The 26,658-nt window shown below is 61.4% G+C and overlaps 1 protein-coding gene across 2 annotated transcripts; it reads right to left on the bottom strand.

The window, feature by feature from the left end:
* Window positions 1-1,905: 1,905 nt before the first annotated feature.
* WNT4 (Wnt family member 4) lies at window positions 1,906-26,411 on the bottom strand. Of its 2 annotated transcripts, none has more exons than XM_045782450.2 (5): window positions 26,091-26,411; window positions 12,366-12,601; window positions 3,325-3,456; window positions 3,080-3,222; window positions 1,906-2,464 (listed from the first exon to the last, which is right to left on the bottom strand). In XM_045782450.2, the coding sequence occupies exons 1-5, from the start codon at window positions 26,165-26,167 to the stop codon at window positions 1,997-1,999; spliced, it is 1,056 nt and encodes a 351-aa protein (XP_045638406.1). In that variant the 5' UTR covers window positions 26,168-26,411; the 3' UTR covers window positions 1,906-1,996. The 2 variants fall into 2 exon arrangements, with proteins under 2 accessions (XP_045638406.1, XP_045638407.1); XM_045782451.2 differs by having other exon boundaries at window positions 1,906-2,365.
* Between the last annotated feature and the right edge of the window lie 247 nt (window positions 26,412-26,658).

The raw sequence follows: 26,658 nt of genomic DNA, 5'->3' as shown, positions 1-26,658 counted from the left end.
GTTCTGGTGACAGGATTCAGGGATGGGGGAGAGTGTGGCTCTGCCCTGTCTCCGGAGGGGGAAGGTCTCCCCTGCTTCCTTTGTCTGGGTCTGGCCTCTGCCAGTGAGGGATAGCATTTTCCCTGGCACTGAGCAAACAGCTGAACAGAGGAGCAGTGAGCCCAGCTGGGCCGCTGTGGGGACACTTAGTGGGCTCAGCTTTCATCCACATCAGAGCCTGCCCGCCCCAAGATTACCCCTCATTCCAGTGTGGCTGTAGCATCTCACTTGGTTTTGGCCTTCTTCTCGGATGGACATTGAGCAGAGAGCTTGGCTGGGGACCAAGGGTGTTGACCCTCTCTTAGTGAGGGAGCCAATACCAGGAGGCACAAACCACAAGGCCTGGAGGAGAGTTTCTACGGGCCGGAGCCCGTATTCTCAATCTGGGACTTTGAATTCAGACATGGAACCCTGGAGCCAAGAGCTTGGGGTCTGAGAATCTCCAGTGGGGATCCCAGAGCTCAAGATCTCAAACCAGGAGCCTGGAGCCCCATTAAGGGGGCAGCTTAGAGACCGGGCCTCCAGCAAGCTCCTCTGGTGGTCGGGAGCCCTCCTGAGGAGCAGCCGTGGGGTCGGGCCAAGTCTTGCTGTACGCATGTCCTACTCACAGAAGTTTGGGCTGTGCTCCTGCCCGTTTGGCTGGGGCACAGGGCCAGGCCCGGGCTGCTGGTGCTTTCTCTGGGGGACTCGTCAGTGCCCAGGGTACCTGGGGGCAGGGGTGCCTCAACTGCTGACACCTCACTTCGTTGGCCCTCCAGCTGTCTGCTGCTTCCCTCAGAGCCTGTTGTGTCCCCTGGAACCATGTAGCCGTGAGGCCCAGCCTGTAGTCTGTGGCTCCTGCTGCTTCCTGGCCCCCCTTCCTCCATCTGGTGCCCCCTCCCCAAGGCACAGACCCAAGGAGACCTGCGGTTCCTGGACCTTTGGGTAAGGTGCCCCGGAGGAGCCTTGGGCACAGGGCTGTGCCTCTGCAGCCAGCTCGCTCTGGGACCCAGCTGAGCATTGTCCCCTCTGCTGTAAGATGGGCACAGGCATGTCTGTCCCTGCACCTCCCAGCACTGTTGCGATCATCCTATGAGATGGCCTAGGATAGGGCCTAGAACATGGTATTTGCTCAGGAAATTTGGTTCAGTGAGAGAAGTCATGGATGGGAAAGGGCTTTTTCACTGGCCGGTTCCTCTGCATGTGTGATTTCATCTCACAGAGGAGCGGCACCGCAAGGAGACACACGTGGAGGTGTCCCTGGAAAGGCCTGGCTGGGGCCTCTGGTCCGGGATGACAGCTGGTGCTCCTGCCTGGGAGGGACCAGGGAGTAGCGGCTTCCCCTCTTTGGTGGGGAGGCTGGGTGGGCTGGGCTCCAGGGTGGGACTGGAGCCTTCTCTTGCCCTTGTCTCACCTCTTCCTGCCTGGAAGGTTCCACGGAGACTGAACCTCCAGCTGCTCACGGAGGGCCGAAGCGATCCCTTGGCGCTTGAGCTGGTGTCTGCCCGTTCCCTTTTCCAGGGGACTTGAGAGGCAAGGCTACCAGGCTGAAGCCGCCAGGGGTCGGGGGTGTGTGTGTGGGGGTGCAGCTTCCATCAAGATGGCACCGATTTCCCCCTGCCTTGGGGCCTCCTCCTTCCCTAGATGGCATGTGGCGAACACTCCTTGTTACCCGGCTTAAGTCTGTGAGTGGGAAAACAGATACGGGTAATGACTGAGTGGTCAGCAGTGGCCACATGTGGACAGCCAGAGGCCTGAGCAAGGTCCCTTTGGTCAGTGGCAGCCACAAAGACCCAGGCTGCAGAGAGGCCCTGGCTGGTGCCCTTGGGGCCGCCTGCCTGGTTTCAGCAATAAATAACGTGAGGACCCAAAAACCAAACCAAAACAAAAAATACAACCAGTATCTTTTGGGGTAGGTGCGGGGGGACTGTTAAATTACCGGCCTTCCCCGGGCCGTGAGGCGCGCGGGCCGCCGCGGTCACCGGCACGTGTGCAGCTCCACCAGCCGATGGCATTGGCGGCACTTGACGAAGCAGCACCAGTGGAACTTGCAGCTGCAGCGCTCGGCCAGCTCCACCAGTGCCGTGTGGAAGCCGCGGCCGCAGCACAGCAGCTCACAGCCGTCGATGGCCTTGGACGTCTTGTTGCACGTGCGGCCCCGCGTGCCCAGCACGCCGCTGCGCATGTCCTGCTCGCAGAAGTCCGGGCTGGGCTCCAGATACACCAGGTCCTCGTCCGTGTGCGGCTTGAACTGTGCGTTGCGCGGCACCAGCGCCCTGGAGGAGCCCACGCGGCGCGGCTCCACCTCCGTGGCGCCGTCGAACTTCTCCTTCAAGGCGTGGCCCACCTGGCGGAAGGGCGGCACGGCTCGCCAGCACGTCTTTACCTCACAGGAGCCCGACACCCCGTGGCACTTGCACTCCACCCGCATGTGTGTCAGGATAGCCTGCAGGGGCGGGGAGGGGAGAGGGCCCATCAGGAGATGGCAGGGGGAGCTGGGGAGGGGCCACAGGTGGGGGGGCAGCCGGCGGGTCCGGGGATGGGGGGATGGCACAGAATTGGAGAGAGATTGACCGTCCTGCATCTTCTGTGTTAAGCACCTGTTGTATACTGGGGTGGGCCGGTAAGCTGTGTTGCGGTCAGTTGAAGACACTGTCCCTGCCCTTGGGGCACTTGGCGTTGGTGGAGGAGAAACATTTCAGAGGGTGTTGTCATAGGAAACCGCGAGTGGTGAGTGGCAGGATGGGGGAAAGCGTGGAGAGTAGGTGTGCGGAAGGCACGGGATCTGTGCATTGACGCAAGGCTCACCTCCTGGCCCCGCTGCTTCGGAGGAGTGTGTGCGTGTACATAGACTCGTGGCTGGGCGTGTCGGGGACCGCACATGGCTCTGCGCCATCTGCTCACCAGCCGCTTCTCCACCCGCCGGGCCACGGGGAGCGCTGGTGATGGTGGGGCCTGAACAGGTGCTCCCACGTGGCGCACGGGTGGGAGAGTGTGCCGGGGCCCTGCCCAGCCCGCCCCTGCCCTGGCGGTGCCGGTGGCAGGGGAAGTGCCACACTACCTTCCTGCCGGCCTCGTTGTTGTGGAGGTTCATGAGGGCGCGGCTGGATGAGGCCCCCTTGCTTCTCTCCCGCACGTCCACGAAGGACTGGGAGAAGGCCACGCCGTAGGCGATGTTGTCCGAGCATCCCGACCACTGGAAGCCTGTGGGGGGTGAGGGGTGGGGGGCACCGTGGCCGCTGTGAGTGAGGGCAGGGCCCAGGTCCCCCGCCTGCCACTCACGCCCTTCCCACCTCCCACACTCACCCTGCGGGCTGACCCCGTGCACCGTCCTGTCGCAGCCACACTTCTCCAGCTCCCCGCTGCTGCACGCCCGCGTCACCGCGAAGGCCACACCTGCCGAAGAGATGGCGTACACGAAGGCCGCCTCCCGAGTCCCTGTGGGAGGCAGAGGGAGGGCAGGGCTGGGTCCCAGTGCTCCGCCCCGCACCCTCCTTTGTGGTGGGGAGTGGAGCATGGGGGCCCCTCGAGGCAGGCTGGCTGGTGGAGACAGGAGGCACAGGAGGCGCTCCGAGCCACCACCCTTGTTCTGCCCGGACCGACACGGGGGGCTCTGGGTGTACCCCGGCCTCGCTTCTGCCCGTCAGGGTGCGATCGGCTCCTCCCCGCAGCGCCCGAGCGGTAAGTGCCCCTCCAGCTCCCTCTGATGGGGGCCTGGTCCCCTTCTCCCGGCTCGCGCAGCACACTGGGACAGGCACCCTATCCGGCTGCTGAGGGATGCTCTTCTCCTGAGCGCCCTGCTGGACAGGTGCTGTTCACATCGCCGGGCAGGAGACAAGACGGGCTCCAGAGCGATGACACGGCGGAGCCGGGCCACCAGCCCAGCTCTGGCTTCCTTGAAAACCTGTGTTCTCTGAGTGCCAACCCCCCAGCCGGCCCCCGGCGCCCTGAGGGGGCCCCCCTGCACTATCATCAAGCCCCAGCCCTTTCTGCTGAGGCCGTGTTGCTTCCTGACACCTTTGTGGGGGTCCAGTGCAACAGCAACGACCCCTACCGTTTACCGTGATGGGTGCTGAGGACAGGGCCGCCTCTGCCACCGGGTGCTCCGTTTGTGTCCATTTCACAGATGGCCGTGCAGGTGTGGGGAGGGGAGCTGTTTGGTCCGAGTCACCCGGCAAGGAAGTGATAACACCAGGACTCAAACCCGGGGCTGTCCGCCTCTGCTGCCTCTGCTCCTTCCACCCCATGACTTCTTGCCGGGGCTATTTTGGTGCCTGCCCTCCTCCCCTGCCTGAATGGGTGTTTTTATCCTCTTAGGAACTGTGCCTCGGGGTGTAGCTGCTGTGGAGCCTCTTTCTGGGGCTGTGGGTGGTGGTGGGTGTGCGTGTGCGTGTGTGTGTGTGTTGGGGGGCGCATGTGCGTGTGGCTGGCTGGGTGTGTGACCAGACAGGCCTTGCTCCTCTTCTAGGCCCTGTGAGGGCCTCTGTGTGCCCGTGACTGTCCTTCTGTCTCTCGCTGGAGTGTCTGTGTCCGCAGGAGTGGAGGGGGCAGGTTTTGGCCCCGTGGTTGGCAGTTACCACTGTGACACCCAGGCCTGTGCTCCTGGCTGCCCCTGGGAGCAGTTGCCGCGGTCAGACGGAAACAATCGCCGCCTCTGTTGTCTGTGGACGGGCAGCAGAAGCCGAGCCCCGGGGTGGGGGGCAGCTCGGGCCCTGACGGCCCAGGACGCCCTGTTCTATGTTCAGCCCTTGAGCTGGGGCTCCGACCCCCCACCCACTCTCCACCGCCCACCCTCTGCCCTGGCGTGGCCATTTTGGGCCAGCATCAGGGGGCTTGGCTGGAGCCACAGGGGCCTCGACAGCCTGAGGTGGAATCCTCTCCAAGTTAATCGAGGTTAATAGCAGGATCATGTTGGTTGGTTTTGTGCTGTGGCCGCCCAAAGAGGGACGCCTTCAGTTTCTGGTATTTCTGGTATTTCCAGGCCTGAACCAGCACAAATCTATGCCCCAAGACCAAGGGGGAAGGGCAGGTGGGACATAGGGACTGGTAGGGTGGCCCCGGCTCTTGGCCGGCGCGGGGTCCTTACTTCCGTTTCTCCGGGCTTTCAGGCAGCCCCTGGTCCTCCTGATCCCTGGGCTCATCTCCTACCCTGAGCACTGGTAGCCCGGGTGTGCAAGGCACCCTGTGAGTTTGCTCAGGGAGACCTCTGCCTCATTCCCCAGACCAGCGTGCATCTCCTGGGACTCCAGGTCCCCCTAGCCCTGGTCTCCGGAACAGGACACTACGGTTTTCTATGCTTGGGAGTGGACTTGAAGGAAGAGATTCTGAAAGGAAAATATGAATTGCAAGAGCAAAGGCTTATTGAGTGCTCACTCGGTGCTGGGCAATGCCTAAGCACTTGACAACATTTATATACTCTTCCCACCAACCCTATGGAGTAGAGACTTAGTCCTCATTTTATAGACGAGGAAACTGAGGCACCGAGGGGTGAAGACACTGGACCAACTCCCCCGCCTAAAGTCGTGGAACCAGTGTTCGAACTCAGGTGGCTTTCACACCTTGACGTTGTCCTCCTCACGGAGCCCGGAGCCCCCAGGAGTACACAGGCCGTGGATCTCTTCCCATCCCCTGCGTGGGAAGCCAAGAAGGGCTTTCTGAGGTCTGCCCTAAAGCTCATGTGCTGTAGGCCAAGTCCGGTCCCTTTTGTGGGCTGCTCCCTGGGGGATGCTGAGCAGTTGGCCTGTGCTCGGCACAGGAGGCCCCAGAAGGCCTGGAGAATGTGGCCACGCCACCATGGCCCTGAGGCCCATGGCAGTGGCTCTTTCAGCCTTTTCCAACTGGCTCTAGGTCCCAGCCCTTTGACTCCAGGGCTGCAGCCCCTCCTGGCTCCTCCCCTCTGCCTGGGTGCCCAGGCTGGAGCCTTGCTCATGAGGGGGGCACCTGGCAGAGACAGAAGGGGTCAGCGGGGCACCTGCAAGTGTAGCAGAGGGAGGCCCGGCGTGCCGTGGAAGAGAGCTGCTCCCTGGTTGGGGGTTCGCCTGTTCCAGCTGCAGCAGGGAGACAGACCTGGCTTTGTCATCCTGGAACATCGGAGCCGGCGGTAAGGCAGAACTCCCGAAGGTGCCAGTAGCGGCTCTGCCACCGCCCGCCTCTTCCATAAAGCCATTTGCCACGTTCCACAGCTAGCTCCTTTCTTCCTCTTCCCCTGGCTCCAATGTGTGTCCTCTGGGTCCCACCTCAAGGCCATCTTCCCAAGGTGTGAAGGTGGCCTGGGGCTGGGAATTCACAGTTGTCCTGTGGACCCAGTAGTAGCTACCCTTTCTGAGGGCCTACTAAGCGCCAGGGCCTTTCCATATGTTGTCCATGGCTCATGACAACTTGGCATCCAGCTCTCTCCAGCTCTGCTCTGTGGAGGAAGGAGTGAGGCTCTGTGGCTTGTCTGGGGTCCCTCAGCTGGTCAGCAGCTAAGTGGGAACAGGAAGTGAAGCCTGTCTGACTCAAGGCCCGTAACCTTCTGAGCACGTCATGTGTGACATCTCTCGCAGATGTTGGAAGGAAGGGCATTTGAGTGGGAAGAAGTTTGGAGAAGCTGCGGACGCTGAGTTGGGCTGGAAAAGAAGCCACGGGCATGGTGATCCCGCAGGCACCAGACGGATATCCCTGTGGAAGGGCCGTTCAAGCATAACTCACGTGTTTCCAAAGCAGTCCCCGCCGGAGTCCTAGCAGATGGGGCAGGACAGGCACTGGTCTCTGGGAAAGACATCGTCTCCGTCCTCTCCCCTTCCATGCTCCCAGCCCACCGTCCCAGTTTCCTTTGTGCTCTTAGCTGCAAAAGCTCACCTTTTCTTGAAACCACCTCCAGGAAGTCTCTCTGGATTTAAGAGACCATGTAGGACAGGGGAAAGAGTCAATTAAGACTCTTACTAGTGGTGTGACCGTCCTCTGAGCCTCCCTGTCCCCACTCTACCGAGGGGAAGAGAGTGCTGCCCAGGCAGGCCAGACCCCACACTTCTCCCACCCCTCCTGCCCACCATCTTGGGCCTCCCAGGGCTGCCGGCGCACTCACTGGCCTGCCTGCCCCGGGACCAGAATCAGGCTGCAGGGCGCTTTATCCTCTATGTCTTGCACGTTTGTCTGGCCTCTGCAGCCAGACTGGAAGCTCCCGGGGCCAGGCTGCCCCCATACTTGTCCTTTGCCCCCCAGCACCCAGCACAGGCCACACACAGAGCAGCCCTTGAAGACAGGGGTGAGTATTGGGAAAGAGTCAGCAGGCCTGAGATCTACTCCTCGCTCTGCCACTTCCTCGGTGTGTGATTTCAGTTTTCCTGTCCACAGAACGGGGCTAACAGTACTGACCTCAAGAGGCGGCTATGGGAATCTGATGAGGTCAAATACAGGACGTGCTTGGTCGAGTCCCTGGCACACAGTGGGCACCCGAGACACATTTTGTGATTATTGTGATTAATGTCATTTTATTCATTTGCTAACAGATGTCACAGGGCACTTACACTCTGAGGGCCAGGTAGTTGACTACACGTTTGCCTTTAGGCTGGAAGCTTCCTTGGGGCAGAGACATGCCTTGCTTGCTCCCTCGCCCAGCATTTATTGATCGCCCGCTGGGAGCCAGGCCCGATGCGCCGCACCAGGGATACGGAGGTGAATTTGTCCTCAAGGAACTCCCAGGGGCACAATGTCTCTGGGAACCCACCCCCGCCCGCCTGGAATTAATCTGATAACCCCAAAAGGTTGGCCTGGGGGTCATCCAGAAGGAAGGCCTATTCTCACCCTCATGGGGCCCGCCGCGGTGCCGGTATTGAGGGTCAAGGGGGAGAGAAGAGGTTTTGTAAGTCACAGCCTAGGACTGAAAAGCCTTCACCTCTTAAATCCAGCCTGATGTGGCCGTTAGTAAGGCGTCTACATGACGTTACAACACGGGGGCGCAGGGGGCAAGGCAGGCCCGGGTTTGGATCCTCACTTTGCTTCGGCCAGCGCACCCCGTCACCTCTCAACCACGGCAGCTGGAGGCTGGAGGGTCTCAGGCTCATTGAATCCCCTCTCGGGACAGGCCTCGGTCCGGGTCGCAGAATGAGATGTGCAGAGGGAGGCCGAGGCACGGCCCTGCCCACGGATGGGGGAAGAGGAGTCCGCACCTCCCCCGTCCTGCTCAGGCCGGCCTGCTCTGGGAGCCCCGTGCAACCTGCTCCGGCGACCTTGAAACTTCGCCAGACTCCTTGGCTTCAGCCTCCCCCCCTCAGATCCTTTATTCATTCAACACGTCTTTACCGGTTTCCTGCTCTGTAGGTGCTGCTCCAGACTCTGGGACAGAGCCGCGACTAAACGTCCAGAGGGCGTCCCACATCCGGTCCTTAGCCCCTGCTCAGCCGAGAACTGCCACCTGCCCCCGTTCCTGGCTGCCCCAGACTTCTGCTAGGTTTTCAGCCGAGAGCACACAGTTCGGCCCTCAGTACACACTGTCCTCCTGGTGACCATTAGCTCACGCCCAGCTCACCTCAGGAGGCCAGGAGCAGGGTGAGCTCCGCTGCGGGGGGCGGGGGGCTGCAGGGCCGGAGGCTGGGAGACCTCAGGCCATGTCGGCCTCGGGGGCCCTGGGGAGCCAACTAGCCCTGAGAGGCATCATCTCTGGCTGATGGGAACCCCAGGAAGTGGGTCCTAAGATCGTCCCCACTTTACAAGGAGGACGCTGAGGCTAGGAGAGGGGATGGACCTCGTCTGAGATCTCAGAGCCAGGCGTTGGCAGGTCCCGGAGCTGGGTGGGCGTGTCACCACCCTCTGCTTGCTGACCCTCCCTCCTTGGCGGTAATGCGGGGGACACCACCGCACATTCAGTTGTCGTGAGGGTGACCTGATGCCAGACAGCACACAGGGGGCCGTCAACAAACAAGGTTCCTTTCCTTCTCCAAGGATGGCCCGGCTCCTGGGCCTCCTCCATGTCTGAGGCCGTGACCCCAGCCAGAGAACTCATGAATGTGGGCACCAAACCAAGCTCACCCTTGCCATCCCCCCAAAAGCTGGTGGCCTCGTAAGAGGCCTGCCCAGCCTGGCTGCCGCTGTCATGGCTGTCCCTAGTGACAGCAGCTGGCGAGGAGGGCTCTTCTCGGGTCAGGGTGGACCCTGAGTGCTGCCACACACCGTGTCACGGGACCTTCACGACGGGCTCTATAAGGTAAGGACGTGCGCTCATCTCCCCGACCGGTGAGGATGCCAGGGCTCGGAGTGACACCACTCGCCCAAGGTCACGCCTGCCCATGCTCCCCGCCCCACCCCCCTGCAGCTGCCCCCGCAGCCCCTGGACCTTCCGAGAGCAGCACGTGGTGATGGCCAAGTCCCTCTTGCTCGGTGGCGACAAATTAAGACTCTTCCAAGAGGACTTTCACTGGGGAAGAACACGAGAAACCCAAGAGTGTGGAGATGGATGGACGGGAAGAGCTCAGACCCCTCCCTCCTCCAGATGCACCTGGCCGGTGCCCTGACTCGGCCCGAGGGGGCTGGACACTCGACCGCGCCACTCAGACTCCAGGCCAAACAGAGCAGGTTGCAGCCAAGCCTGCTAGGATTCTCGGGGTTCCCCCAAACTTGCCGAGCCAGGGGTGGGCCCTTCCTTGGTCCCTGTTGCACACACCCGTGAGGAAGGCACTTCTCCACGGGGTTCCTCCCCAGCTTCAGGCCAGCCCTGACCCCATGCCTCCCCTTCTTTGCCACTTTGAGTCCTTGCCCCGACTTGCTGCCCCTGGAGGACACCCACTGACTGTCTCCTCCATGCCAGGTTCTGCCATGTGCTGGGAAACAGGTAAATGAGCCAACACCTTGCCATGGAAGGGTTCAAGGTCTAGGGATGGGGGAGCGGGCTGAGGCGACAGGCATTACAGTTCAGTCTAAAAGATGTAACGAGGGGCGCCTGGGTGACTCGGTCGGTTAAGCGTCTGACTCTAGATTTCAGTTCAGGGCATGATTTCAGGGCCGTGAGATCGAGCCCCACATCGGGCTCCGTACTAGGTGTGGACTCTGCTTGAGATTCTCTCCCTCTCCCTCTGCCCCTCCCCACCACCCCCTGCACCTGCACGCTCGCTCCCTCTCTCTCTCACAAAATAAAAATAAAAGGTGTAATGAAAGTTGTGTGAACACAAATGGTTTAGATATGTGTGCCTCTGTGTGTGTGTGTGTGTGTGTGTGTGTGTGTGTGTGTGTGTTAAGGGGGAGGGAGAGAGAGAGAAATTGATAAGGCAGGTGGGTAAATGTAAACGGTGAATCTAGGTAAAGAATGTTATGGGAATTCCTCATAGGAGAAACCAAGCTCATACACACAGAGACCAGACCGGGCGTTGCCAACGGTGGGGGTGAGGAGGTGGGTGAGAGGGCTGAGGGGAGTCGGAAGGTACAAACCTCCAGTTACAAAATAAGTAGGTCATGAGGACGTCTGCACAGCATGGCGACTATGGTTAATAATCCCATGTCGCACACGTGGAAGCTGCTAGGAGAGTAGATCTTAAGAACTCCCATCACAAGGAAAAAAATGTGTGACAATGTGTGGTGATCATTTCGTAATCTACACAAACGTGGAGTCATTCTGTTGTACGCTTGAAATGAAGATAAGGTTGTATGTCAGTTATACCGCAATAAAAAAAGAAAAGTACATCTATCACCTAGAGGTGAAAAAAAATTTTTTGTAACTTTCCTGTAAGTTTGAAATGATATCCAAACCAAGAATTACCAAAAAACCCAGAAAACAAACAAACAAACAAACAAACAAACAACAAACCCCAGCATGAGCAAAGAGCTTCAGAGCCCAGAGGATAAAGCAACCGCCCTCTGGTAGGAGCTGGGAAGATGCTGGGGGAGGAAAGCACTGAGCTGGCAGAGGAAGAGGGGTGAACCTCTGGGGTGGAGGCAACAGCATGTGCAAAGGCACGGGGGCTGTAACAGGGCCTGGCACCTGGAACCCGCAGGGCACCTCAAACTCCAAACACCCATCGCATACAGGGGCCTTCCTGTGTTTAGCCTAGGATTTGGGCCTCATCAAACTGGCCCCAGGGCCCTGGCAGTGGCGCCCGCGTCCCGGGGAAATCCTCCATTACCAGGCTACTCCCTGGGTCTCTGCCGCTTCCCCAGAGCAGCAATATTCAGTAATGCCAAGCATGATGGGGCCTTTTTGGCCTCTGCCAGCTCCCTGGAGAATTGCTTCCAAATTTCGATCGCAGTTGGTTTCCAACAACATCCAAACGGTTTGCCACAAGCCCGGCAGCCCTGGCTGTCCAGGACCACAGGTGCCAAGACAAAGGTTGGCCCAGGCAATGCCCTCCCGCTGTCTCGCGAGTCCCAGGGCCCTGCCGACCGTCAGTGGCTCTGGAGTGTCAGTTTCATGATCAGGAAGTAGAAGAAGAGGCAGCTGGTTTACAGCACTTCCTCGAGGGCAGCAGCCTGACCCAGTGACCTCTCCAGGAGCCTTCCAGTTGCCCGGAACGTTCTCTCTGCCCTGCCCACCTTCCTCTGGCTAAATGCCTTCTCATGTTTCTCGTCTCAGTGGAGGGCTTAACGTCTCAGGAAAGCTCTCTCTGAGCACCCAGCCCTGGCCAGGGGAGGAGTTTACCCTCGTGTTTGCAAGTCTCCCATGTCCCCCCCCCCCCCCGCCCCCATCACGGCATTTTCTCATTATGGGTGAGACCCTGGAGCTGAATTGCATGGGCTCCAGCCCTGGCTCTGCCACTTGCTAGTTCTGTGACCTCAGGCAAGTTCCTGAACCTCCATGTGCCCCCGTCTCTTCATTTGCAACATGGAAGCCTATCTCCAAGTATTTAGTATTTACTTAAAACAGGGTCTGGTCCCTAGCTTGTGCTATTGCTGTAGAAGCTTGGCTTGACTGCTCCCGGGAGGACAGAAGCGGGGCGCTGCTCTTCCCTGGTCTGAGTTGGCATGGTGAGGCTGTCCATAGGGCTCGTCACAGGTACAGACGAACGAGGGGGGCTCACCCAGGAGGCCAAGGGTGAAGGTCAAAGCAGCCTGGGGCTGGGGGTCTGGAGCCCCAGGTCCACCCTCCGAGGAGCTCCGGGCCAATCCATCTTTTCCCCTGCCTGAGCCTCAGCTTCTCCCTTTGTAGAGCCGGGATGGCAGCTCGGGGACCAAAGTGCTACGGACTAGAGCGTGCTGCACCCACAAGGAGCAGCACCCCTCTGCTGGCCCGCCCACCCCAGCACCCAGCCCGCACCGTGCCCTCCTGCCCTGGCTCCAGCTGCGCGCGCTGCTTTAGCTCAATGACGGACGGCGTGTGACCCCCCTGCCAGGGAGGTGCCGCGGCCCCCATCCCCCACACCTCCCGCGAGCCCCTCCCTCACCTTGTGTCACCACCTTGCCGAAGACGGGCAGGGAGTCGAGCGTGGAGCAGTTCCAGCGCCGGTTCCGGAACTGGTACTGGCACTCCTCGATGGCCAGCTGAGCGCCACGGCGCACTGAGTCCATCACCTCCAGGTTCCGCTTGCACATCTGCACCTGCCTCTGGATCAGGCCCTTGAGCTTCTCGCACGTCTCCTCCTCCGAGATGCTCCCCACCGACGACAGCTTGGCCAGGTACCTGGGGACAAGGCGGCGGGGTGGAATGTGGCGCGGTGCTCCTTCCTCCTCTTTCCACTGCCAGGACCAGGCTGTGCCCAGCCCAGGTCTCCGGGAACCGACTCATCCCACCAGCAGGTCTCGGCGCTGACTTCTCTCGGATCCGGTGACAGGCCCTCTGGCCTGGCTCTTGGGACCATGGGGGGAGGAGCTGTCCTGCATGAGCCTCCGCCAAAGCAGGCCTGGCCCCAGGAGGGATGCTGACAGAGCCCCCATGGGACCCACCGGCGTGGCCCTGGGCTCTGACCCCGTCACGTCCCTCTGGCTGGGAGGCTGGGACCACTCCCCTGGGGTGTCTCTTTCCCTGCCCCCAGGCGAGGACTCTGGGGACCTGAGCCCCCCTTCTGGCTGCAAGGCCACGCCACGGCCAGCCACATCGCGGGGTACCAGACGGAGGCCAGCGTCAGGGCAGCAGCGGGGACTCGGTCAGCACATGGATGGTGGCGGGGGAGGAAAGCAAAGTGTGCCGTGCTCTTGCCTCAGCCCCTGAGCGCTTACAGCCCGAAGAGGGCGCAACGATGCCTGTTCCACCTCACAGTTTCCGACGAGGCTCACAAGCTAGGTGACCACGTCCGAGGGCTCTGGGACCAGGCCCACGGGGAGCAGGGGCTCTAACGCCCACTTCAGGGGAGGAGGGAGAGCGCACTGCTGTTCATCGAACACCCACTGTGGGTGGTGCTCGGCGGCAGCCACTGCTTCCCGCTGTGTCCCCACCTCCAATCTCTGAGGTGGCAATTATGATGCCCATTTTACGGATTCCAAAATGAAGGCTAAGAGGGTGACAAGACCAAGGTGACCCAGGTAGCAAGGGCCAGAGCTGAGGTGCGAACCCCTTCAAGCCCCGGGGGCCTTCCTCCTGCCTGTTCTCCTCCATGGCAGGTCGAAGGACAGGCTCTGTCGCATCTGAGGACAGACACTGTGTGATCTGGGCCAGGAGGCAAGGGAGCCGGACGCAAGCTGCAAGAACGCTCAGCAGGATGGGAGCGGAGCTGGGGAAAGGCCCTGTCAGGAAGAAGTGGTCCCTCTCAAGGGAAAGAGGTATGCATTAGCTGAACACCTGCTAAGTGCCAGGTATGTCTCAGATAGGTGACGTGACCAGCTCAGGGTCTCCTGGCTTGTAAGGGCAGAGAGCCTGAAGTCCAGGTCTGATAACCCCACGGCTGTGTTCTAACCACTGGCTCCCTGCCTGTCCCCCGTCTCCACTAGCTGACACCCTTGGCCAAAGAGAGCAAGTATCCTGCTGCCCCTGACTCTGTAGTGAACCAGCCTCTCCACATCCCCCACCCCCCACCAGGGGCCCGGCCAGCATCCCTGGTCCGGGTTGGGTGAGTTTTCTGGGTCGTGGGGGTGAAGGCGCTGCTGCATCCTATAAGGGAACCTGCACGAATTTGTCCAAAGAGGGATCAAAGGGGAAGGCCACCACTCTCCGGGACTCCGTTTTCTCATCTGTAATGTGGGGAGGGTACCACTGGCTCTGGCTAAGTTGAGGAACTGTTGTCAGAGCAAAAGGGGTCCTGTGTGTGCCAGAGATGGTCTGACCAGGGGTCTGAGGCAGTAGGGCAGGAACTGGCCATTTGTTTGCTGAACCAAGTGAATGTATGGAGAGCAAAGAGAGAAGTACACAGAAAGCCCTACTAAAATATGGGGCATTTTAATGCCGATGGTAGTAAGCACAGCTCACTTCGATGGGACTTAGGACGGGGCTAAGCACTTTACTGACATTATTGCATTTATCCCCTCAGCAAGCCAATGGACTCCCATTTTATAGAGGAGGAAACTGAGGCACAGAGAGGCTAAGTCGCTTGCCTTGTGCCCAAGGTCATACATACAGCTAGTAAGAGGTGGAGCCGGAACTTGAACCTGGTTTTGCCTGACTTCAAAGCCCGTGCTAGACCCCATGTCTTTTTAAGCGGCTCAAGGACTAGACCTGAGCCCGGGGGGGGGGGGGCGGAAGCCGCAGGGAGCCGGGGTCGCTCAGCCTCAGGGTGCTGGACAAAGCACGTCGGTGGGCTGCCTGCTGGTCGCCGAGCTTTCCTCCCGGGGCTGTGTGAGCAGCAAGTGGATTCGGTTTGCCAGGCTCGTGGGTTGGACCAGAGGGATGGTTCTCAAATCCGGCCGCGCGTCGGAACGTTTGCGGGGCTTGTGGGAAGCGCAGGCGCCTGGGCCTCCCTCCGGGCGGGGCTGGGTGGGCATCGGGGCTTTGGCACATTCCCAGGAGCGGCCGTGAAGCCAGCCTGGCGCTGGGCGGCCCTTCAGGGGAAGCTCTTGGCTAAGCACCGAGGGAGAGCTGATTCTGGAACCCACGTTCCTCCTCACGGCTGCATCAGCAGCCCCCCTGCTTCTAGCTTCTTCATCCAGAATTGGAGATCTAGAACCCCACAGAGGGCGGCTGCGAGGTAGCGTGACTTGACGTGGCTGGTGCAGCCCGCGCTCAGCCGGCCCCACTGTAGGTGTGACCGTGAGGACCGCTTTCCCCGGTAGCACAGGTGAGTAGCAGATGGGTGGTCTTGGGCTGAGGCAGTCCCACCCTCCCTTCCTCTCCCCACGTTCCTCGCCCCCCGGGGGACCTCCTTGTCTTCTCTATCAGGCCCTGCCTAGGGGATGCACAGACCGGTAGGGTTGGGGCAGGAGCCTCCAGAGCGGAGACAAGGGTGGGAAGATGGTCGAGGGGTGGTGGTGGGGGTGCCTCTGGAAGGGAGGGGGGCAGACTTGGCTCCTCAGCCCTGTCTGGGCGCTCCCCTTGCCTGGGCCAGCTGAGGAAAGGGCGGCCCCTGCGGAGCTAGGCCCACCTGGTGCTCTTGGCCTGCAGGGGGCGCCAAGAGCCCAGCCACTGGCAGGGGGCCAGGTCCATACTTGGGAGGCCTCGAGTGAGGGGACAAGGAGTTGGGCCTCAAGTTGGATCCTTTCCTGCTCAGACTCAGACCTGTCCTCTTGGATAAGGGTGGGGGCCCCTATTCCCTGATAGATATGGGGGCACAGAGCTGGCCTGTACCCATCTCAGCCCCTGTTCCCACTGCATCCAGCTAAGGGGCCAGGTCAGGCCCTACAGCTCCTGGCTCCTGGTGAAGGGAGGTGTTCAAGGGCAGGGGTTCTCTGGGTAGGGGAAGCAGGCTGGGGAGGCCTGGCTGAGCCACCAGCTCACGGTGTGACCTTGGGCAAGTCCCTGCCTACTCGGAGTCTATTCTCCTCATGGGGATAATAAACTGGCCGGTCTTTGTAGCCTTTCCTACTGTCCGAGTGGCCGTCCTCCTTCTACAGATGGGGAGGCAGGTGTGTCCAAGCCTCAAAGGCCTCGGCAGAGCGGGGGACGGCCAGGCTGATAGACAGAGCCCCTACCGTTGAATGAGAAATGAAGTGGACCAGAAGGGCTGCCCACCCCTCTCTCCTAGCTTCAGACTCAGAGAGGGGAGGCCGCCTGAAATAACAGTAGTAGGGCTTTAGGGGTGAGCTGCCGGGCTGCCATGGCCGTGAGTCACTGGGACAGCTTCCAGGAAGAAGCTGAGAACCCTCTTCCGCTGAGGAGCGTGCCTGCCCCCGCGGCTGGCACCCGTGCCACCCCCCGGCCCCTGCCTTCATCTGGCCCAACAGCTGTCCCCGTCCAGGCCACAGGAGGCACAGCTCCACCCCACCCCAAATCGCCCAGATCCCAGGGTCTTGACCGGGAAGGGCTGGCTGCTGCGGTCGGACATGCAGCTGGGAATGGGGTGGAGAGAGTGGGGACCCCAGGCCCTTGCCCTCACTGCTTGCTTGTTCGGGTGCCTGGCCTCATTTTACAGAGGAGTGAACCTAAGCCCAGAGAGGTGGCGTGCGTTGCCCAAAGTCACACAGCCAGTGAGGGACTGGGAGCTCCGTCTCCCCTGTACCCCGGCTGTGGTCCTGCCCTACCTGACAGCTGTGCGAGCTGACACCACCTTCAGTATCACATCCTGCCCGTGGCCTCCTCGGGGCCTGGCACAGGGCGAGGCACACAGAAGGTGTTCAGTCAATGTCTGCAGCGTGGTGGAGGGCTCTGTCCCCCTCTGTTGCCTCCTGGCAGAGTCCTCAGGGTAGGGAAGACAGGGGGTAAGGGAGTACGAGGGGGACTGCCTTTGCCTACCAGCCTGCACAGGGTTTGGAGACAGTTAGGGGTCAGGCCCAACTGGCCCTGGGGACCTCAGGAGTCCCCTTCCTGCCCCCTAAGGTGGCTCAGCCTTTCCCCCAGAGACACGTGTGCCACTCTATGACCCTGGAGCTGGGCCGGGCTCGAACGCTGGCTGCACAAGCCATTTCTGGGGAGCCCGAGAGCCTCCCAGGCATGATCAGTGTTGGCTGGGGCCGGGCCGGGCTGCCCAGACCTGCAGAGGGCCTCAACCATCGCTGCTTCTTCTCTCGTTCTGGTCGCCTTGCCCCAACTTAGGCTTCTTCCTGCCACTGCTCAGTACAGGCTTAGCCATTTGCCACCTGCTGCCCCAGCCACCCAGGACTCCAGCCACAGCCCTGCCATCGATCAGGTTACCCCGGCAGCCCGAGCCGCCCCGGCTGCCGCTGCCAGCCAGCTTGTGCCCCCATCTTCTCAACTGGGGGCTGCAGGTCCTGCTGGCTCCTCCCAGGAGGCCCTCCCCGCCGGCCCGTGCAGCAGCCTGCAAGGCTGGAGGGCCCTGGCCCTGCCAGGGAGATCAGATCCTCTCGGCCACCTGCTGTTTTCATTAGAAACTAAAATTAGCTGGGCTTGTCCCAAGCTTTTCCAGGTTTGCTTGCTTTTTAAAAAAAATATACAAATTCCTAGAGGAAAATCCGCACCTCTTCGACTCCTCTCCAGCTCTTACTCTGCGCGTCTAGAGGAGAGGGGACGGGAAATAGCTGGAGCGTTTGGGAGGCCGAGCAGATCAGTGTCCAGGTGGGGGCTGGGACGCCAGCCCAGGCCTCTCTGCCCCCTCCCTCTGGCCTCCCTGCCTGCCCGGGCCACATTTAGAGCCTCCTCGGGAGTGGCAGTGCCTGGGACACCGGGGAGGAAGGAGGCCAAGCGGGCAGGAGGAGGAGCCGGAAGGAGCCGTGGTGCCTGCCTAACAGCCAGCCGCCTGGGGAGATAGGGCACGCGCACCACAGACCCCACCCAGGACCGCGTTCTCCCCCGGGGGTGGTCAGTGTCCGCTTCCCCAGGTCGTCACCACACCCCTCAACTCTTCTCGGCCCTTCGGACGCTTCTGCATCCACGGTCTCTGAATCCTGCTGCCCACTCCCCGACGTGGCCCCGTCACGGAGACCTATCCTTCCGCATGGTCCACAGGGTGGTGCACTGTGCGAGAGAAATGGCAGACTGGGTCAGAATCCCGGCTGTGTGTTCCCGGAGGCAAGTTAGTGAGCGTCTCTGGCCTCAGGGTCTTCATCTGTAGAATGGGGAGAATAACAGGTCTGGGCTCAGGAGCCTTAAGCGGATTAAATGTTCACACAGGAGACACTGCTCCCTGTTGGCACCTTATTATGTTAGATTATCACGATGGCCTGCATTAAGATGTTTAACTCCATCATCGGTATCACCATCACCACCGCCGCTGCCCCCTCGAAGCCCCTTCCCAGTCCCTTGAGCTGGGCCCCCTGCTGGACCGCAGACCAGTCCTGCTCATTGGTCTTCTCTGGCTCGGCTCCCTCAGCTCTCGTCGACCTGGGTTCGCCAGCCCAAGGGAAGGACACACTCCCATGGGGAACGATGGGTCCCTTCAGCCTCCACCCAACTGCAGAGCTTGGACGGAATCTCCAGATGGAGCCCGCAGAGCTAGAGGACGTGTGCCAGCGACTCGGGCCCATCGGACGGACCCTCCAGGGACCAGGAGTCCGAGAGGTGCGACGGGGGATGGGTGCTGTTAGGAGATCAGAGGCTGGGACACTGGGGTGAAGAGACCAGGGACAGCGGGGCTCAGAACGGGCTCGGTGTGCCTGGGGGACTTGGGAACCCTTTGCGGGATGAGATGGACTGGACGGGAGGGACCTTGCGTCCCCTGTCACCTGTGCTCTTCAGACAGCAGTCACGTGCTTGAATACACCCCTACTGCAGCCGTGCAGGCTTGGCCGGGGGGATGGCAGCCCCTCCTTGTTAGAGATGAGGTTCCAGGAGGCATGAGTTCCAGGCCACGCAGCCAGTCAGGTCATTGTGGCCCCTAAGCCCGGGCAGGCGGATCAGGTTCCGGAGACGGTGCCGTGTACCCGGGGCCTGACGGTTTGGCAGTGACAATGATTTGAGGAAGGTGGCTTCGTTCTCCCATTGCTGAGTCCTGCTGCCGTCCCAGGGCGTCCCTGGACTCCAGCGGAGGCGTCCGCACCGCTCTCAGGAGCGAGGGGTACTCAGGAGGGAGGTGTCTCAGTGGCCGTGGGGCTGCCTCGATGGCACGTGGGCCTGTGGTCTCAGCAGCCGTGGAAGGAGTGGCTGCCACGGGCCTGAGACCTCCGGAGGGGCAGCTGGGGAGGATGGGCCGGCCTCGGAGACACAGCGGTTGTGGGGTGGTGGGTGCAGTCTCTCCTCCACCTTCTCCCCAGCCCTGGCAGAACTCCGGAGTCCTCAATGCTCAGCTCAGGTCCCAAGGACCTTTCCTCAGTTCAGCGGAATGCCAGCCTTCTCTGGAACCCAAGCCCCCACTCCTATAGCCCAGGGCACTAGTCCCCTTCTCCCCGTCTCCCGGGATCCCTAGCTTCCTTTGCTCCCCAACCTCAGAAGCCTCAGCAACCCCATTTTTAAAAATCTTCTTGCTTCCAGTTTCCATTATGTCCCGTAGCCTGGCACCCCAGCTCCCTACATGTCATTCCTGAGGGCTCCATGCCTCCTCTCTTCCTGCATGGGAGCCCCTCTCCCATCTCATACCATGTGTTCCTGGGGAGCGGGTGGCTGACTCGGGGCCAGGAAGTAGCCACTCAGACCTGAGCCTGGATGGCCCCAGAGCTCGCCAGAACGTAAGACTTTACCTTCTCTCTGTGGGGCAAGTGAGATGGTGGGGGTGAGTGGGTGTCAAATTTAGGGCACGTCCTGACCTTGCCCCCTCATTGGGCAGCAGAGAGCTTCTCCCTTGCAAAGAAAGACCCACCCAACTCTTGTCCCCAGAGCGCCTCTCTTGCCCCTAGAGCCACTGACCCTCCCTGGCTTGGCTGAGGGAGCCCAGGGGGCGGGAGCAAGGTGGGGGGGAGTGTAAAACCCAGCTGAGCCGTCCAGGGCAGGCCCTGGCTTCCCGGAGTGGGGCTCCTGTTCTGGCGGCTCCAGGTTTCTAGTGGGTTCCTTGGCTTTGGTGGATCCCTTCTGAAGGCCCCGTTCTGGGAGAGCCTGTGGTCAAACCTGCACCCCTATCCCAACGAGGGAGCTAGGACAACTTTGGTTCCTTCCTTGTTCCATTGTTCATAACCTCCCACAGAGGATGACTGGTGAGGGTGTGGGGCTGCAGGGCAAGTTCTGGGAAGACAGTCAGGAGACCTGGGCTGGAGTTCCAGCTCTATCACTAGTGTGCTGTGTGACCCCACGTGCCTAGCACAGTGCCTGGCAGGGTAGGTCTCGACAAGTGAGCGTTTGACAGGATTGAATGGGGCTTTACCAGGCATGCCCCTGCTTAGAGTTTCAATGTGTTGAAATGGATAATCTCCAGGGACCCTCTGAACTCTGATGGCTGTGACTTGGTCCTCTGTGCCTGGGGTGCCAGGACTGCTGGGCACCCCGCTGCCGCCAGCCCTCGGGGAAGAGTTCCTGGAACCCAACTTGCCATGATAGGTCCTGGGTGAGCAGAGGGAGGAATAGGGTCCGAAAGGACCATCCAGGAGTCACCGCAGGAAGAGGCCCCTGGAGTTTCTGGAAATTTCCCGCTGCTTCTAATGGGCCTCTCCAAAGTTCTCCTGTGAGCTGTGAGCGGCTGGCTGTTGGGAGGCTCCTTCCTGCTCTGAACACATCCCTCTCTCCTCCTACCCACCTTCCTCCCCTCTCTGCTCAGACCAGGTCCCCTCCATGGCGGCGGGGTTCGTGACTTGGTCAGGGGAACTTTAGAACACAGTCTGGTTTCAAGTTTGCCAGGAGATGGGGGAGGTGGAGAGGGGTTTAGATGGGGAAGGGGGAGCTGATGGGGTCACGGCAGGGAGCGAGCCTTCTCCTGGGTTTGGCTGAATCACGGAAGACGCAGTTCGGGACTCAGAGATAAAAGCTGGCAACTCCTGTGGACATCTGGACCGCAACCGTGGGGTCCCAGCTTCATCTTCCAGCTGAGCTTGCTGAGCTCACGGGCGGCGGCTCGGCCGAGCTCCTCTGAGCGGGGCTGACCAGAGGGGCCAGTGCCAGGCAGCTGTCACCCCCTTCCGTGGCTCCCCCAGCCAGCCCTGTGCCCCGTTGGCTCAGGCCAAGCCCTTCTTCCCAGAGGGAGGAACACGAAAAGGAGGCTTGGCGTAAATGCTCAGCTTTACAAACGCACCCACAGGGCCCGAGCTGGGCGAGTTTCAACAGGTTTGGGGAACACTGTCTTGTCAGAGGCTTGCTGAGTTGCTCAATTGCTAATCCAGGGCTGAGGGAAGAAAGTCAAGCCATAGCAGACAGCTGGGTGGTTACCGCCGCTTGAGTAAACCCCTCGGGCAGAGCCTGGTCTCGGGGCCCTGTCGTGGAGGGTGAGGGGAAGGAAGGGCCTAGCCAGGCTCCAGGGGGTGCGCCCTGGCAGAGCAGCTGGGGGTCTCCAGAACAGCAGCCCTGCGGGTGACAGCCGCACGTCCCGACACCCACCCTGGCCCCTCTTAGCATCACCTGAGACTCAGGGCGGTAGGGTGGAGCTTCCCTTGTACCCGAGGTCTCTAAGGTAGGGCACCCTTTGACAAAAACTTAAAACCCTCTGCAGTGAACAAGCCCTTCCTTTCTTTCTCCGCCACAGCCTTGGCCTTCAGGTGTTTATAACCTCGTGGAAGGACGGACCACACTATTGGACCATAGTTACATAGAATACAAAACAGTCCTACGGCAGGGGATAAAAACTAGGAGATCGGGACATGTGGGAGCAAGTCAAGTTCAAGTCCTGCTTCTTCTGATTTGCATAATGTCTTTGGGGAAGTCACTGCACTTCTGGGCCTCTGAAGTGGGGCTGAAATGAATAGACTCCTTCCTTCAAAAGTGGGAGGGGGGTTATGCGGTTCTAATAGGGTCATGGGTGTGAAAGTGCTTTGTAAACCACTGACTCTCAGTGAGGGGTATCCTTCCCCACCAGGGACATTTGGCTACGTTTAGAGCACCTGGCTGTGCTCCTGGCATCTAACAGGTAGAGGCCAGGGATGCTACGGAACGTTCCACAATGCACAGGACAGGCCCAAAATATCAATGGAGCATTTTAGGAGATTCTGGTGTAAACTATAAAGGGCTGTGGACATATTAGTGATGGTCCAATGCCCAGAGCCAGGGGATGAGCTCCAAGGAGCGGGGTTTCCAATTTAGAAGAGAGGGAGGGATCCTTTGTAGCTGGGGTTTGGGGCGCACTTCCTGGGGGAGCTGGGCCACACCTTTACCTGTGGGGTCGCGCACTGCACATCTGGGCTGGCTCTGCCCACACCTGGCCCAGCGAGCTGCACCCAGAGCGCCCCGCCTCACCCTGCCCATGGTCAAGGGAGTCACTCCCTCCACCCCCCTGGCTGAGCACGTAAGCACACGGGAACTTGGACGGGAGACGCACACCTGCGGGGAGTCAGAGCCGGTGAGGGTGAGGTGCCGCCCCCAGCCGCCCTGAAGGGCGCTCCCAGACAAAACTCTCTGGCCACCAGGATTTGCTGGGCTGGACCTCCCTGGCTTTCTGAGGCTTGGGCGGGCGCCCTGGTTGAAGAGCAGGGAGGCGGTCTGTGTAAGAGTACAGGATCCCCACGGAACAGTTTGGGGTACACAGGGCTTGGGAGCAGCAGCCTGTCATCCCTTGAAACAAGGACACAGCTTCCCCATCTCAGCATTTCCATCCGCGTGCCTGGCACTGGGCTCAGCACGCTGTACGCGTGCGCTCACGCTTGCCTCGTAACCGCCCAGCGGCGGGCGCCACTTAACCAGAGGAGGAACCTGCCTGTGGTCACTCAGCCGGTCAGTGGCGGACCCAGGATGGCACTGCGGGCTGTCTTGGAGACGCGGCTCTCGGGCACTCTGCTGGACTATCTCCGAGCGCAACACAGCCTCCTCGCCCTCACTGGCGGGCCTCTGCGGGGGCCCCGCTCACCGCACTGCCTTCCTTCAGGAAATCCGCAATAATGAAACCGTAGCTGATCTATTCCGACTCTCCCCAGTACTTCCATTTGGAGTCCAGAGCGATCTGCAGAGGGCTGGGGCCCAGGGGGCAGGAGAGGCTCACCCAGCACCGGCCAGCCTGCGAGGGGCAGAGCAGGGACTCTCAACTCCCAGCACAACCCGTGTCGGAGGGAACGTTCAGGGCCATTTCGGAGCCCATCTGGGCCTTCCACCGATGGACTGTTTTCAACCATCCGTTCCTCCGTCACTGGTGGGAGTTGCCACAAGCTGTCAGCTCGCCCGGGGTGCCAGACACAAGTCTAATCAACGGCTTCCAGCTTCTCTGGGCTTGCCCAGGCCCCAGGCTGTGGAGCCCTCCCCACTCCAGGCTCCGACCGGCCCAACAGCTGCACGCAGCGGGACACCTGGCCTCCCCGCCAGGCCACCCGCCCTCCCGAGACAACAGACAGCACCGTCTCTTGCAACCGACCAGCCAGCCGACCCTGGACGGAAGCCTAACTGCAGGTACTGGAACGGGAAAGGACACCCGGGCCCGGCCCCTCTGAGAACACAGCCTGCCATCCTCTCAGGGCCAGGCCTCTGTGGTGACTCACACGTGAAGAGATAATGGCAGCCACCACGCCTGGATGGACATCTGCCTGCCTGAAGCTTTTCCTTCTAGAGGCAGCTTTTGGGTCAGATGCCCCTGCCATTTACTAGCTAGGTGACTTTGGGCAATGACCTCTGTGATCCCCCCATCTTCCCATCTGTGGAATGGGATTCCGATGCTGTCAGGATTTAGAGAGTACGGCGGGAACTACTGTAACGATTACTATTACTGTCATGATTCTGCCACCTTCAGGCCAAGTCCCCTCTGGGACTGCTGCAGGTCACACCGAACCCTTCCGCTGACGGCAGTTGCGTGCACCCTGTCCCACGCACCCGTGGTTTTGCTTTTATCCTGTCTTTCCAGACCCTAAGGTCCTTGGGGGCCTGGCTGTGATGCTTCGTTCCCTCCGAGCTGGCTCAGTCCCTGTTCCAGGGACAGAGGTTGCTAAACACAAGGCAGATGACCCGGTCTTGGAATGTGCCCAGAGATCTCTTCTCCATCACTGCCTCTCTGGCTTGGTAGGGGTCTCAGGAAGCCCCTTACTCGTCCTGTCTTGGGCCGTGCAGAGACCCTTGGCTTGGTGCCCGGGGTGGAGCAGGAGCGAGCTGGGTCATCCAGAGACCGGCTTCGTGGCAACTTGAACCATCACTACTGCAGAGAACAGGTTTGCCAACCTCCCTGCTCCCTCCGGGCCGCCCCTCCTCACCCCGCCCCCCTCGACGCCAGCACGAGAACTGAGCTGTTGGAATTCCCCATGGTTGGCGTGACCCAAAGCTGGGGCTGCCTCCCTGGCTGGGATTTCGGGCTTAGAGGTGGCTGAGGGTGTGGGTGGTGATGCGACCTGGGCCACACTGGCTCAACTTGGGGACAGCTTCAGGGAAGGGGGTATGCCACTGCCGGGGAATCAGCCTCTGGGCTCAGTTCTCCGCTCTGAGGTTGGGCCAGTAGCTTCCCTTCCTGGGGCCTCAGTTTCCTCATCTGTAAAAGGAGCTCAAACACTAGATGCTTTCGAAAGATGTTTCACTGTGGCTGTTGCTCTCTTCCCTGAGACCTGGGTTGGATGCTGCAGCTGCCACTTCTTTCTCTGCCTTTTCATAGCCCAGGGCACTGGGTGGATCAGACCTCATCCTTGTTCTTCTTGACGCTCACGCTCACTTTGGAGACCCTGGCTCGGAACCCCTGCTTTCAAGGGTCAGCTCCAGGGACCCCAGACCTCCCAAGTCCAAATCAGCTCCCCTCCTCAGCTTGGCGACCTCGTCCTCGCTCAGGGGGATGGCCTGTGGGGGTCGTGGGACGAGGCGGTGGTGCCCCGGTTTCAGTACTCTTTGCCACTGCCCCTGAAGTGTTAATCAAATTAAGCCTCCAAGAAAAACAAAAGCTCCGCAGCCACTTCGGGCTGCCTTGGAGTCCTCGCTCTCCCAACAGCTGGGAGAATTCCACATCACCTCGGTCCCCCAAGCCCTGGGTGGCTCTGACCCCAACAAACACACTCCTTCCAGCCTGCAGGGCCCCGGCTGGCCGCAATGACCTCATAGCAACAGCCATTGGACACTCGGGGCAATTTCATGGGAGATATTTGTTCTTTAGTCTTGATGCAGAGAGAATTTTTTCCTCTCCCGCTGTCTCCATGGAAACCCCAGCTACACTGTTGGCTATCCCCCTTCCCACCTCATGCTTTTCAGATCAATACTGGAGCTTGGCTCCCCACTGGCTGCCCACAGCGGATGGGGGCAGAGCTCTGGGCAGAAGGGATTGGGGCCAGGGTTAAGCCTGGGGCCTGGGGAACCGTCACTGACAGGGGGAATGAAGAAGGACTCCAGAGTCTTCCTGCCTCCCTGTTCATCCACTCACCAAAGCTCATCCCTTTAGAATCCCCCTCCCTCCACCTACGACCCCCTCCCCCCCAGTCCTCAGTGAACCTTCTGTCCCTTCCCAGGGAGTCCCCTGAGCCAGGCCCCGCAAAGGAGAAACGGGTCACCAGTGGTCACCACCCCTCTTTCCTTAGGTGAGACACAGGGAGGTGGTGGGCTGTTGTCCTTTTCAGGGACTGGAAGGAGTTTTTTCCCGCCCCAGGGAGAACAAGGCCGGCCAGGGCCAGCTGCGGGCTCTCCAAGGCCGGGTGTCCTGGTCCCTTCCCTCCTTCTATCCCTGGCTCCCGCCCCCCAAGCAGAAACAGGTCCCTGCACGCCTCCAGCCCAGCCCGCAGCGAGGCGCAGCGAGGCGCGGGGAGCTCGCTCCTCGACTTCTCGGGATTAACCTGCTATTATGACCCAGAGTCCTTCCCCGTAATGGGCTTCCTCGGCGACCTGTCAGCCGAGCTTGGGCTGCGCCCCGAGCCGCGCACCCCACCCCGGCCGCCGCCCCGCGCTCGCACCCCTTTGCGCTCTCGGGCGCCCCAGGCCGCCTATGGGTGCGGACGCCGCCGCCACCCCTGACGCCTCTGGGCTGGGAGCCGCACCCGGACAGGAGGGGTGCCCGGAGGGAGAGGCCCGGGCCGTGGCGGCGGCAGCGGAAAAGGAGAGAGAGCCTCGCGTCCCGCGGCCGAGACACCTGCCGGGCGCCCCCGCGCCCGCTGCCCCGCGCCGCCTGGCACCGGCCGCTGCCCCCGGGGCCTGCCCCGCCCCGCCCCGCCCGGCCCAGCCGGGTCCCGGCCCGACTTACAGCCAGTTGCTCGCGGCGGCCGAGAAGACAGCGAAGACCAGGAGACGCAGCGAACGCAGGCACGAGCGGGGACTCATGGTGCCGCCGCGGGCGCCCGGCCCCGGGCAGCGGCTGCGGCCGCGGGGGGCCTCCCGTCGGGGCAGCAGGTGGGCGCCCCGCGGGCGGGTTGGGGCGCGGCGCCGGGCGCGGGCCGGGGCGCGCGCGGCGGGGCTCTGCCTCCGTGCCTGCCGTCAGCCCTGCCCGCTGCTGCGCCCGCTGCCCGGCGCGGACCAGACTGTCAGCGCCGCCCCAGAGCCGGGATGCGGCGGCGGCGGCGGCGGCGGCGGAGGCGGGCGGGCGGGCGGCCGGGGGGGCGGGCCAGGGGCGGGCCGAGGATGGGGTTACCTGGGCGGGCCCAGCGGCCCGGGACACCCCCCGGGGGCGGGACGGAGCGACGGCGGCAGCGGCCGCCCTGGCCCGCGGGACTGGGCTTCTCCGGGGGCCTCCCCGGCCGGGCGCCCGGGAGGACTGAGGGCCGGAGCCCGCTCCAGGCACGCCTGGCTGCGCGCCGCCTAGCGCGGCCGGGCGA

Source organism: Ursus americanus, chromosome 33 (assembly GCF_024610735.1).
Source record: "Ursus americanus isolate L20-20 chromosome 33, mUrsAme1.1.p, whole genome shotgun sequence".
In the NCBI taxonomy this organism is placed as follows: domain Eukaryota; kingdom Metazoa; phylum Chordata; class Mammalia; order Carnivora; family Ursidae; genus Ursus; species Ursus americanus.
Note: the sequence above shows the minus strand (reverse complement) of the source record. Positions and strands in the feature narration are given on the sequence as shown.

Bases quoted from the DNA above. Each gene is read 5' to 3' on its own strand.
- WNT4 (XM_045782450.2), bottom strand. From the start codon at position 26,167: ATGAGTCCCCGCTCGTGCCTGCGTTCGCTGCGTCTCCTGGTCTTCGCT. The intron at 12,602-26,090 runs GTAAGTCGGGCC...CCTTGTCCCCAG, and splicing joins GCCGCCGCGAGCAACTGGCT to GTACCTGGCCAAGCTGTCGT. The intron at 3,223-3,324 runs GTGAGTGTGGGA...CACCCCCCACAG, and splicing joins GCACGGGGTCAGCCCGCAGG to GCTTCCAGTGGTCGGGATGC.